General features: G+C 43.6%; 1 protein-coding gene across 6 annotated transcripts; it reads left to right on the top strand.

Moving 5' to 3' along the window:
• Nucleotides 1-1,475: 1,475 nt before the first annotated feature.
• On the top strand, nucleotides 1,476-10,759 carry SPA17 (sperm autoantigenic protein 17). 6 transcript variants are annotated; one of them, XM_066639468.1, is made up of 6 exons: nucleotides 1,476-1,633; nucleotides 3,456-3,635; nucleotides 6,736-6,897; nucleotides 7,192-7,262; nucleotides 9,426-9,497; nucleotides 10,311-10,759. In XM_066639468.1, the coding sequence occupies exons 2-6, from the start codon at nucleotides 3,482-3,484 to the stop codon at nucleotides 10,581-10,583; spliced, it is 732 nt and encodes a 243-aa protein (XP_066495565.1). In that variant the 5' UTR covers nucleotides 1,476-1,633; nucleotides 3,456-3,481; the 3' UTR covers nucleotides 10,584-10,759. The 6 variants fall into 6 exon arrangements, with proteins under 6 accessions (XP_066495565.1, XP_066495567.1, XP_066495571.1 ...); XM_066639470.1 differs by having other exon boundaries at nucleotides 1,476-1,678; XM_066639469.1 differs by lacking the exon at nucleotides 1,476-1,633 and adding an exon at nucleotides 1,685-1,842.
• Nucleotides 10,760-11,049: the final 290 nt, after the last annotated feature.

The raw sequence follows: 11,049 nt of genomic DNA, 5'->3' as shown, positions 1-11,049 counted from the left end.
AAAAAGCTAAAAGCTCTTTCAGTTAAAAACTTTTTCAGCTGAAAAAGTTAGCTCTTTGTTCAGGACTAGTCCACTGAGAAGGCTAAAATCCTGAGGCCTCCAACCACAAGACCCCTTGCACTCCTATGACAGTGTAGAGACCCCACCACACACACACACACACAGATAGTGGATGACCAGATCCAAAGAGGGACAGAGTGCCTGTACCTTTTCACCACTGTATAGAAGAGGGAATTTTGGCAGGTGCAACTTAACATGGAAGGGCTTAAAAAGTAGCACCTGCCAACATTCCCCCTTCTATACAATGGCTAAAGGTAGAGGCACTCTGTCTCCCTTTGGATCTGGTCACCCTGTGTGTGTGTGTGGTGGGGGTCTCTGCACTGTTCTAGGAATGCAAGAGGTGCTGTGGTTGGAGGCCTCAGGACTTTAGCCTTCTCAGTGGACTAGTCCTCAACGAGGAGCTAAGCTTCTGTGTGTGTCTGTGCAGGGTGACCAGATACCATGGAGGACACAGCACCTGCGCCTTTACCCACTGTATAGAAGGGGAAACGTTGGCCAGTGCAGCTCCTTAAACCCTTCCATGCTGAGCTGCACCTGCCAACATTCCCCTTTTCCCACAGTGGCTAAATGAACAGGCACTGTGTCCTCCATGGTATCAGGGCACCCTGCTCACAGCTGCACTGTGCTGGCTTTCCCACAAGCCTCCAGTGCTGCCCACTTCCTGCATACTCTGGCTGTAGCCCTCCATCCTGATACCCGGCTGTAGCTGCTAAAGGCCTAGTCAGTGACGTCACCGGCCTGATACCCGGATGTAGCTGCTAGAGGCCTAGTCTGTGACGTCAGCGGCGCCTTCTGTTGCGTTGCTCCCCCTCAGCCCTACCTGAGGCGGCCGTTCACTCCCAGCGCCCCCGCCCTCCCCGAGTTCCATGTCCATGAGCCCTGCCTAGACGCCGCCCAGGAGCGGAGGCTTCCCCGCTTTCACTTTGACTGGCCACCGCCTGCTTCACAGGGGCCGCTGGGAGCCTTCAGAACAGTCACAGCTGAGAGAGGAGGCGCTGAGGTAATTTATATTGGGCGGGTTCACACTCAGCCGAGGAGGCTTCTCATTGGAAGGTTCTGTCCTGATAGGCGGAGCGCTCGACCAATCGGAAGGCGAACCTTGACTGCGAAGGAGAACCCGAAAAACGATCCTTCGCGCTTTTTACTTCTTTTTGTCCCTTCCTACTTGCCTTACTCTCTGCCGTTGCTAGGGGCGCCGCTGTGCGCCTTCAGAACACACACACACACACGGCTGAGGCGCTGATGTAACCTGTGGTGGGCGGGTTCAGAACGGTCCGAGGAGGCCTCTCATTGGATGGTTCTGTCCTGATGGGCGGGGTGCTTCGATCTCATTGGACGGTTCTGTCTCGTGGGCTGAACACTTCGATCGGATTGGACGGTTGTGTCCTGATGGGCGGAGTACTTCGGCCAATCAGGAGGCGCGGCTTAGTCTGCGACGAAGATCGACGCTTCGCGCTTTTCTGTTTTTGCCCTTTTTGCTTGCCTTCCTCTCTGCTGTTGCCAGGGCGACGAGCAACAGCGGCCTGTCTCCGCCTTCGAGCGGCGCAAGAGAGAGACAAGAGGCGGGCGGAAGGTACGTTCTCCCCCCTCCACCGTCCTTCCGCTCAGCCCCATAAAGGTGAAGTGCCCCCCAGCCATATTAGCTACGTATGTCTGAACCCAGCGTGTGGTTTGTCTGTGGAACTCCCTGCCACTGGATAGGGATGGCGTCTGGCCTGAGCCATCACAGGTTACACGGCATGATGGATGATCCGTCTGTGGAACTCCCTGCCACCGGATGTGGTTGGTGTCTGGCGTGAACCATCACAGGTTATAAGCCACGATGGGTAATTGGTCTGTAGAACTTCCTGCCACTGGATGTGGGGATGTCGTCTGGCCTGAGCCATCACATGTTACAAGGCATGATGGGTAATCAGTCTGTGGAACCCCTTGCCACTGGATGTGGTGGCGGCCCCTTCAGAAGGCTGGAGCAAGGGAGTAGCATCAAGATGCAGGTCTCTTGTTGCCTTATGTGCTCCCTGAGGAATCTGGTGGGCCACACCACTTTCCAGTCCCGTAATTAATCTAACTCAGCATGTAGTTAATCTGTGGAACTCCCTGCCACTGGATGCGGTGGTGACCACCTCAGAAGGCCAGGAGCAAGGGAATGGTGGCAAGTGACATTTTCATGTAAACATGGCTAGAATTAGGTAGAATACTTAACTCTGACATATAGGAGTTGGTTATCTCTGGGAGAATGAACCTCTCCTCCACCAGTTTTCTTAAGAATTGCTGTTAATCCAGAAATGAGATTCAAAGGTGTGAGTGGGGCCTTGTACAGGTAAAGAGGGTAGCTGAGACATACAGTATTTCTTGTAACTGCCAGACAAATTATGGAGGCAAAACTAAAGAAAGCTGTGTCCAGGTATAGCACACATCTCTGCAACATGCAGTTCCATGTCGCTGCACCTCTGATTACATCTGAGATTAAAGAGATAAAGAACTGAGGTTTGTATTATCTGTCAAATTGCAAATGTAAACTGTGACTATATAAACAGCAACTCAAATTTATTATAGTCATGATCACAGAGAGGATAAATTAATGCTGATAGCTCAGCTTAACTCCTACACTCACTGACTGCTAGCTGTTAATTCATTATCACAATAACATATTATTGGAATTAAATTTCAAATGGCAGCAAGGAGGTCAGCTCAGTCCAGTGCTTGTTTACTCAGAAGTAAGTTCCATTGTCTTCAGTGGGCCTTAATCTCAGGAAAGTGTGCATTTTCTAGACAGCCACCTAAATTCTGCAATCCTATACACAGTTTCCTGAGAATAAGCCCCACTGAAGACAGTGGGACTTCTGAGTAGACAAGCATAGGATTGTGCTATTAGTTGATTAGATTGTGCATATGAGAAATGATATTTTTTTTAAAAATTGATGTGCATGTATTGTATCAGCATCACCTTAGAAGCCTTCTCTGCCAGGGAAATGCCTATTTCAAAATAGCACTCATATTTAAAAAAATGTAAAAATCTGCTGTCTGATTAGGTGGTGGCATGTTTTCAGTTGTTTAATAGTTTAGCCCAAGGGAGAGGCATCACCAGCTAATTTCTGCATACCAAGCAGCTGTTAATGGCAGAAAAACAGGTAAGCCTGACTTTCTTTTGGCCAGTGCTGTCAGCATTCACACTAGTGCTGTAGGCATGTTGAATGCAATGCAGTCATTCATACTCACACTTCATTTAAGAAGTGGTGCAGGAAAGGAAGAGAATATATTGTTTCATAACTTCAGCTATAGCACCTGCTATAGCTGTGTATACTTGTGAACAACAAGAATGTTAAAAATATCACTAGAACAAGTTGACCATTTTTTTCAGCCCTAAGAATTGTGTATTGCTCATTAAATTGCAGGTATAGTACAAGCCTTTTGAGCGACAATGGCTATTCCATTCTCCAACACCACTCAACGCATTCCTCCAGGGTTTGCAAATCTGCTTGAAGGGCTTGCCAGGGAAGTCTTGAGGAACCAGCCTGAGGATATACCAACTTTTGCAGCCAAGTATTTTGAGACGCTCCTCATTGAAAGAGAAAGTGAGCAGATGTGGAATTAATTTCCAAACATTTAATGTGTGCATTCACATCATTCTTCTGCCTGACCTAGAAAAATACACCTGTGCTTCCCAGTTCTATGTTTACTTTGAAGTAAGTTCTGCTGTGTTCAGTGGAGCCTACTCCCAAATGAGCTTGCATAGTGCTGTGACCTGAACATTCTGGTCTCTGCTTTTCCCAGTTTGTCAAAGAATTAAAAACTTAGGTTGTGAAATCTGTTTTGTTCATAGCAGTGAACTGCTTTAGTATTGTGTTTTCCAGCTACGCCATGCTCTCTATTGTTTATATCATGTTTCCTCTGTATTTCTTTGCCTGATCAATGATTGATGGCTACCTTGAATGTTTTAATTTTGTTTTCTTGATGGATTGTTTATGCCAATAAAGGTGAAATGAATGAATGAATGAATGAAGTTTATATCATGTAAACAAAGTGCAAACTTGGGACGAAGGGGGAGAGGATGCTTTTCCCTGGCAGCCTAGCTTGGGGTCGAAGCTCATTACCTGTGGCATGAAGTTGTTGGTACAAATTTATTTTTCTGAATCTAAATAGTATATAGTAAACAGAGCACTGGAGCACAGCAGGCTAGGTTCAAAGTTCCCATTTACCACAAAGCTCATGGGGTGATTTTGGGTTAGTTGTGCTCTCTCAGCCTACCCTACCTTACAGGGTTTGTTTTGAAGATGTACTCTCTTAGAATGAACTCCTTGGAGTGATACAGATGTGACTAGTAATTCATGGTTCTGTCTGTTTATCTTCTCAATGTGAGATTGAAGGGAGGGCACATTTCAGCAGCAGAGAATATTCTTTGCATGTAGATGGTCAACCTCTGGCTTTAAAGGATCAGGGGTTGTGATAGGGCCTGTAAAGGGCCCTTGCCTGAGTTTTTGAAGAACTGCTTCCAGTCAGAGTTAGATAGCATCAGACTAGATAGCACAATGTTCTGAGTAAAAAGGCAGCTTCTTACATCTGTAGGAAGCTGCCTTATACTGAGCCAGACCATTGATCTATTTAGCTCAGTGTTTACACTGACAACACACTGGGAAGCACATTGGGAAGCAGTAGCTTCCCAATAATTGTTCTGTGCCCTACTTGGACATATCAGATTGAACCTGGAACTATCTCTGGGCAAAACAGGTGATCTACCATTGATCCATGGCCCCTCCCTGATTGATATGAATGTTTAATTAGGAAAACAAGATACTACCTATTCCACTTTGCGGCTGATGTCATGTTCTTGACTAAAGAGCCTCCTCTCTTAGAAAGAAATGGCAGTTGCTAGCTTTCCTCCTCCTAGCTTTTTCTTCAAGATTTGACCTTGTTCTGCTATTTGTACTGGTGCTGCTACTTCCTTCGTGTTTGCTGACTTTTGATTGTTGTCCTGGATCTACAACCTCACTTCCATTATATTTACTTGGATACTGCTTCGTCAGGTCCAGTGAACAGACTGGAAAGAGGAAAATACATTTGATATCTGTGAGAGCAGAACTTTCCTTTTCCCCTTCATGCTCATTTGTTGTGCAAGTACAGACTGGAGTATAATTCTCTTGGGCACAAACTACAAAGCCATTTCACCCTCGGATACATACTTCGGGGCAGGAATGGGCTAAGCTGAAGGCATTTGGCTAAGATAATAGGTTCTTCCTGTCTGCCTGATATATAGATACTGTTGAAAAAACTATATTGCTGATCAGTTATCTAAAGATTCCACCTGAGGCAAGAAAAAAGCCCTGATGGCTTTTTCTTCATTTTAAAACCAGCTTTGGTTTGCTGTCAATTTCATGTAGTCATGGTCTTTACTTCATGACTAGGAATACTATCCTATGCAATAGAGAGCAGATTTCCACCTACAGCTCTGAGATACAGTTGAGTTGTCCAACTGGGTAGAGAAAGAGATTTAAAAAAAAGATTATGTGTGACATTAAGGGACACTTTCTTTGATGCTCAGCATATACTCAACAGTAGCTTTTCTTGAACAACAAAACTATCCTTCTTTGGAAGCATCATTTACTAGACATCAGAAAAACAGATGACAAGAGGCCAAATAGCTCAGGGATTGCTTGTGAGTCATCCTGTAATTAAAAACTTGTTTATAGCTTAGTTAATCAGTAAGATAGCTTCCTCTGGCCTACTGTTTTCTCAAATGCATCACAAAGATTGTCCTAAAGAACGAAGCATTCTTCCCTCCAACTCTCTGCTTTAGCAGATATTAATTTCATTGGTCCAAAAATGGAGATGTTGCAAGGCAGATTGACATTGAGAGAGATTACTCGAGCATTAACCGTTATATAACTGAGTTCTGTCAATTCTGCACCAAAATATTTTTTAGCTTGCAAATCCAAATTGTGCAGCCAGACTATATTATGCAACTTTATATATTTGTCTGGTTGCATAAACAGGTCAGAGAAAAACTTCATCTTTTTTTAGGAGTCAGAATTTTAGGACAGACTGGGATGGGGGGTTAGGAGAGAGAAGAAAGGGGGAAAGGTAGAAAATCAGACTTCGAAAATACAGTACTGAAATCAGCAGTGAAAGGAAACACATGACCATTGTGGAGAGTGAAATCCATTCAAATGATTCAGGAGCAAGTGTGTAATTGTGTCTTCACCACCTCCCACAGAATATAAGTGAATTATGATAAGGAAATTACTGCTTTTTATGAACTCTCTTAGCAAACTGGGGATTCTTGCCAGTGATCAGGCACAAATCTAAAATGAAACAAGAGTCCAGGTGAGCAGGAATTGGGATTGTTTCCGGCATGTGAACAAATGGGCCTGTGAAATTTGCCTCACTATGCCACAGAATGTGGCTGTTACGACTGGGGTGGCATAAAGAAGCTATATGCCAAACAGGTTTGGTGCCCCCATAGTGCTATGTTGGAGCCAAGTATAAGCTGTTTCTCCTATGCCTTAAATTAATGTTAAATTATGTATGAATCATCTTTCTTTTTTGGGGAGGGGGGAATGTAGCTGCACAGTTTATCATTAAAATAGCTTGAAGAACTGGTCCAGTCCTCCCTCACTCTGTTTATAGCCCCTGATGAGTTCATCACTGCTTGATTTTTATTTTTTTTTTACTACGCAGAAGTTAACACCTTTGGATGGACAAATGACTTGAGATGCCCACCATCTTATCTCTCCTTCCTTATCAGAGCTTATTCCTTTCTACAACAAAACACTTGGCGCAGTCACCATCTACCATGTTACTCTGCATTTCCTCTGCTAATTTCTTGGAAGGATATGTGGGGCAAGTCTTACAGTCCTCTTTTGTACCCAATTTCAAAGTTATTGGAGTGTGTATAGATACGTGGGTGTAAGTGAACATTTTTAATTCTTGTTCTTAAAGAATGAAATTGAACCCACAATCCCTAAAGCAGGACATGTATAACTTAATCCTCACCAAGGAATCTAGTGTTATCTAATGCCTGCATTTCATGGCTGTTGAGCTGACATTCTCACAAAGCACAGCTTGATGAGAACTACAGGAACTCTATTTAGTCCTATGAGAATTCAATGTGCATTCTTACAAATTTCATTTCAGAAACTGGATATGATCCAACTCAATGGGGCGCTAAACTAGAAGACCGATACTACAATAACCGTGCTTTCAATGTAAGTCTTGTTAAATTAATTATAGATATACTCTCTCAGCATAGAAGACCCCTGGGTCCAAACTGGATGCATCATAGAAGAGTCACAGAATCTCCTGCATCCTTTTAAAAGTCTAAATCTTTAAGGGCAGCTGAAAAGGGACCTTGATGCAGAGAGAGTGGAGCTTTAATTCCACCCCTGGGAAGCATTGGAAGAAGGGTTTTACAAGTGCAGGGGAGTTAAATTTTCAGCACTCTAGTCTAGATCAGTGTTTCTCAGCGTTTGTCCTCCACTACTTTGCATGGTCCATCTATTTGAAGTACCACTGTAAGTCACTGTCGATGATGTCATTGCCAGTTCCTTTTGGGTTAGGAGGCCAAGTGTGATACAAGAAACATCAGTAAGAGGCTCAGGGTGTACAGGAGAGCTTTTTAAAGCACAGAAAAGCATGCTTTGGAGCCATAGCTGGTATAACTGTACTTCAAACAATGGTTTCTGATTCTGGTCTATTCTGACTGATCAGAAGCCATGGTTTGACTGTTCAGATGCGGCACCACCCATAATTTGCCATGATGTGTAAACGGAGTCATTATCTTTAGTGGAGATTTGTGGCTGTTTGCATGTCACTGGAATACATGAAACTGTATAACAGATTGCTGTAAAACTCTGAAGGCAGTAGAGAGACGATAAGCCAATTGTGTGTTTTCAATCTGTGGGTGTCCTCTTGTGGCAAGGGCAGTAGAACATCAACCAGCTAGAAGTCAAGCATAGTCTACTTATTCCAGTAGAAATGTACATTAAGCTTCCACAGCTCTGCTTTTCAACCACTCAGAGGTTAGAACAGTAATTGAATGTAACTTGGGGAATGCTCGCAGAAAAGTCAGCCTTGGGCAATGATGAGCCTTTTCATACTGAAGGTGGACTCAACCATCAACTTTTTATAGTTGATATCCTTTATCTCTTCCAGTACTCTCTGAGAGTGCCCTGTGTTTGCTTACTTCTCCTGGGTGTCTTCCTCACTCCTGCCCCCCTTGCATTTTTATATTCTTTTTATAAGCTATAAAGGAGCAGCTGCACCCCTGTCAGGGCTGAGGAAAAAAAAAATGAGCTCCTCTGTAACCCTTCTTGACTTGTGTCTCAATTGGCCTGGGAAACAGAGGACCAATCAGTTTCTTTCCAAACTTCCTGCTTCTGTTTTTATTGACAATTCTGGACAACCCTACCCATAGTTTTTTTTATGTTTTTTTTTTTTTAGATTATTCTTCAACAAACATTTTCAGGGCAGTCTACAAAGAAAGATGACCCAGTAAAAACAATAACATCCTAAACATTCATAGCAAAAATATTAATGTTAAAATGTACTGGATGATAAAAAAATTATTAGGCAGCCCTCTAAGACTGGGGAGGAGAGATATCTTAGACCTGAACTTGATATGAAAGAGCTGTTGTTGGTGAATGCACCTTCTTTCTTTGTGCTGTTGATTCTAGTGAAGGAGGGTGGGTGGGGAGGAAATGACAGAATGTTTCACGGCACCAAAAGTGATATGGTCTTTATGCAATGGACACAATGAGGAAGAAAATAAAAGAAACTACAGGTTTTCTGCAGATTTTATATCTGGATCTGGCTCAATGCGGGTCCCCTGGACCCACGTTGATCCAGACTTGGTCTAACCTGAACCTTCCAAAGGTGACCGAGGCTGTGCTCCAGTTGCCTCTGGAGGGCTTCTGGAAGAACTCAGATGATGTGTGTATTATTCTGAGACCCAGGAAGTCCTCCTCAGACCTCGGAATGCCTTAAAAGACATTAAATCATCACATGCGTGGCCTTTGCGGGTTTCAGAAAGCCCTTCCAGAGCTTCCAGAGGGTTGAAAGGCACTGAAACTGTGGATTTGCTTGTCTGTGGTTTTTGGTATCTGTGGTGGTGGTGGTGGTGGTGGTGGTGGTCTGAGAATAGACCCCTTGCGGATGCTGAGGCGCCATTTGTATGCTGAAGGGCTTAAAACATTTGTAGAAGTAAGACGTCAATTAAGGTACTTTTGATGGAGAGCTTAGTGTGCCTCCTCTCTTTAACAGCACCATTTTGGCTTTCCAGGGTTTTGCATAAAGTATCACTGTGTCGCCAGGCTCTGGTGCTCCTCTTGTAGGCAACCTGATGCATTAGAAATTGTCTCTAATATTTGCAGGAACTTGCACAACAAGGAGGTGATGGTAAAGAAGAACAAAAGGAGCAAAAGGAAGGAGCTGCTTCAAAATCAGTACGTAATCTTCCAGGGATTGAGTAGGCAATGTTCCTACAACAGTCATAACATGAGGGATAGAGAAGCTTTCATAATCTATGTGGTGGTCTTGCTCTTCCCAGAAAATCAGGTGATGGTACACAGAAACAATGGGTTTATCTAAAGGAAGTTAACTAAGCAACATTGAATGGGATTTAAGGGAGTGGTGACTAACTCAATGAGGCCAGAGTTAAACCTGACATGGAGTGAAGCCTGGTGTTCCTATAGGATTACCTTGTTAGGCTTAATTTTCTCCACTGAAATGACTAGTGCTTCAGAGTGCTCAACTTTTGCTGGATTGTACCCAGCAATAATTTGTAATGCTTGGATTATGATGCAGGTGTCTTTCTCCATGGCAGGTACACTCCTTAGGAAGCTCTATAATATTGGCATTCTTCTTCTCTTCCAAGAGGGAGGTTTTTTTTACTCTTGCAATGCAAAGATGAACAGTTGGCATGATCTCAGTGCCAAATGCTAACATTCTTAGCAGGCAAAACTTCCTTAGAAAAATGATGGAAAGTTGCCCAAATGACAATTCACAAGATCTGGTTCTAAAAATAGCCCCACTGATGTCTTGTTGCAAATACATATTTTAAAAGTGACAGAACAAGGTGCATCTTGTTTTCCCACCCACCTGCGGAAGGATAAGCCAGTTTGCCTTTGGATAATAGAGGTGATTGCGAGTTATCTTTTATCCTAACTTAGGTATTTTCTTTATTGTTGTATCAAATCTTCCAAACCATTCACTGCCAAAATGCACTCACCAATTTGTTTTTCTTTTGAATTCTGAAGGAGGAGGATGCAGGAAAGAAATTAATCCTGGAGGGCAGTGGTGTATCATTAACAGAAGAGCAAGCAGCAACCAAAATTCAGGCTATCTATAGAGGATACAAAGCAAGAAAAGAGACAGAATCCTCCAAAGAAGAGCAGTCAAAAGAGCTACAGGAAGAAGGTGCAGACAAGCCACAGGAAGCAGATAAGCCACAGGAAGCAGACAAGCCAGAGGAAGCAAGCAAACCAGATGAAAAGGAGACGAGTGAACCTGAGAAAAAGGAAAAGGAATAATCCACCACCACAGTCCTGCCAGCCATCAAGTTTTACAATGGCTTCAGGCACAGTTCCATTGGTCTGCTTTAGAAGCCTACGTCAACTTTATTAAATACACCCTAGACTTTAAAATGCACTCTTTCACCCTTGGTGCTCATTGGCAGATCAATAAACTGAATCCATGTAATGCACAAGGTTGTTTTGAAATAGTGGATAGCTTCCGAAGACGGTCTGGAAAACAAGTCCTAGGAGGAAAGGGTGAGGTAACTCTTTGTATGTTTAGCCTGGAGAAGAGATGGCAGGGGGCAGAGTGGAAGACAGTGCTCTTCAACTACCTGAAGGGCTACCACACAGCTGAGGGCCAGGATGAGAACTAATGGGCTTAAGCTGCAGGAGGGGAGATTCTGGTTGAATATGAGAAAAAAATTATTAACTTAAGAGCAGTTCTACAATGGAACTGATTGCCGAGAGAAGTAGTAGGTTC

Source organism: Tiliqua scincoides, chromosome 11 (genome assembly GCF_035046505.1).
Source record: "Tiliqua scincoides isolate rTilSci1 chromosome 11, rTilSci1.hap2, whole genome shotgun sequence".
Taxonomy (NCBI): domain Eukaryota; kingdom Metazoa; phylum Chordata; class Lepidosauria; order Squamata; family Scincidae; genus Tiliqua; species Tiliqua scincoides.
The sequence above is the reverse complement of the archived record's forward strand: the minus strand, read 5'-3'. Positions and strand labels throughout refer to the sequence as shown.

Bases quoted from the DNA above. Each gene is read 5' to 3' on its own strand.
- SPA17 (XM_066639468.1), top strand. From the start codon at position 3,482: ATGGCTATTCCATTCTCCAACACCACTCAACGCATTCCTCCAGGGTTT. The intron at 3,636-6,735 runs GTGAGCAGATGT...TTTACTACGCAG, and splicing joins GCTCCTCATTGAAAGAGAAA to AAGTTAACACCTTTGGATGG. The intron at 7,263-9,425 runs GTAAGTCTTGTT...TAATATTTGCAG, and splicing joins ACAATAACCGTGCTTTCAAT to GAACTTGCACAACAAGGAGG.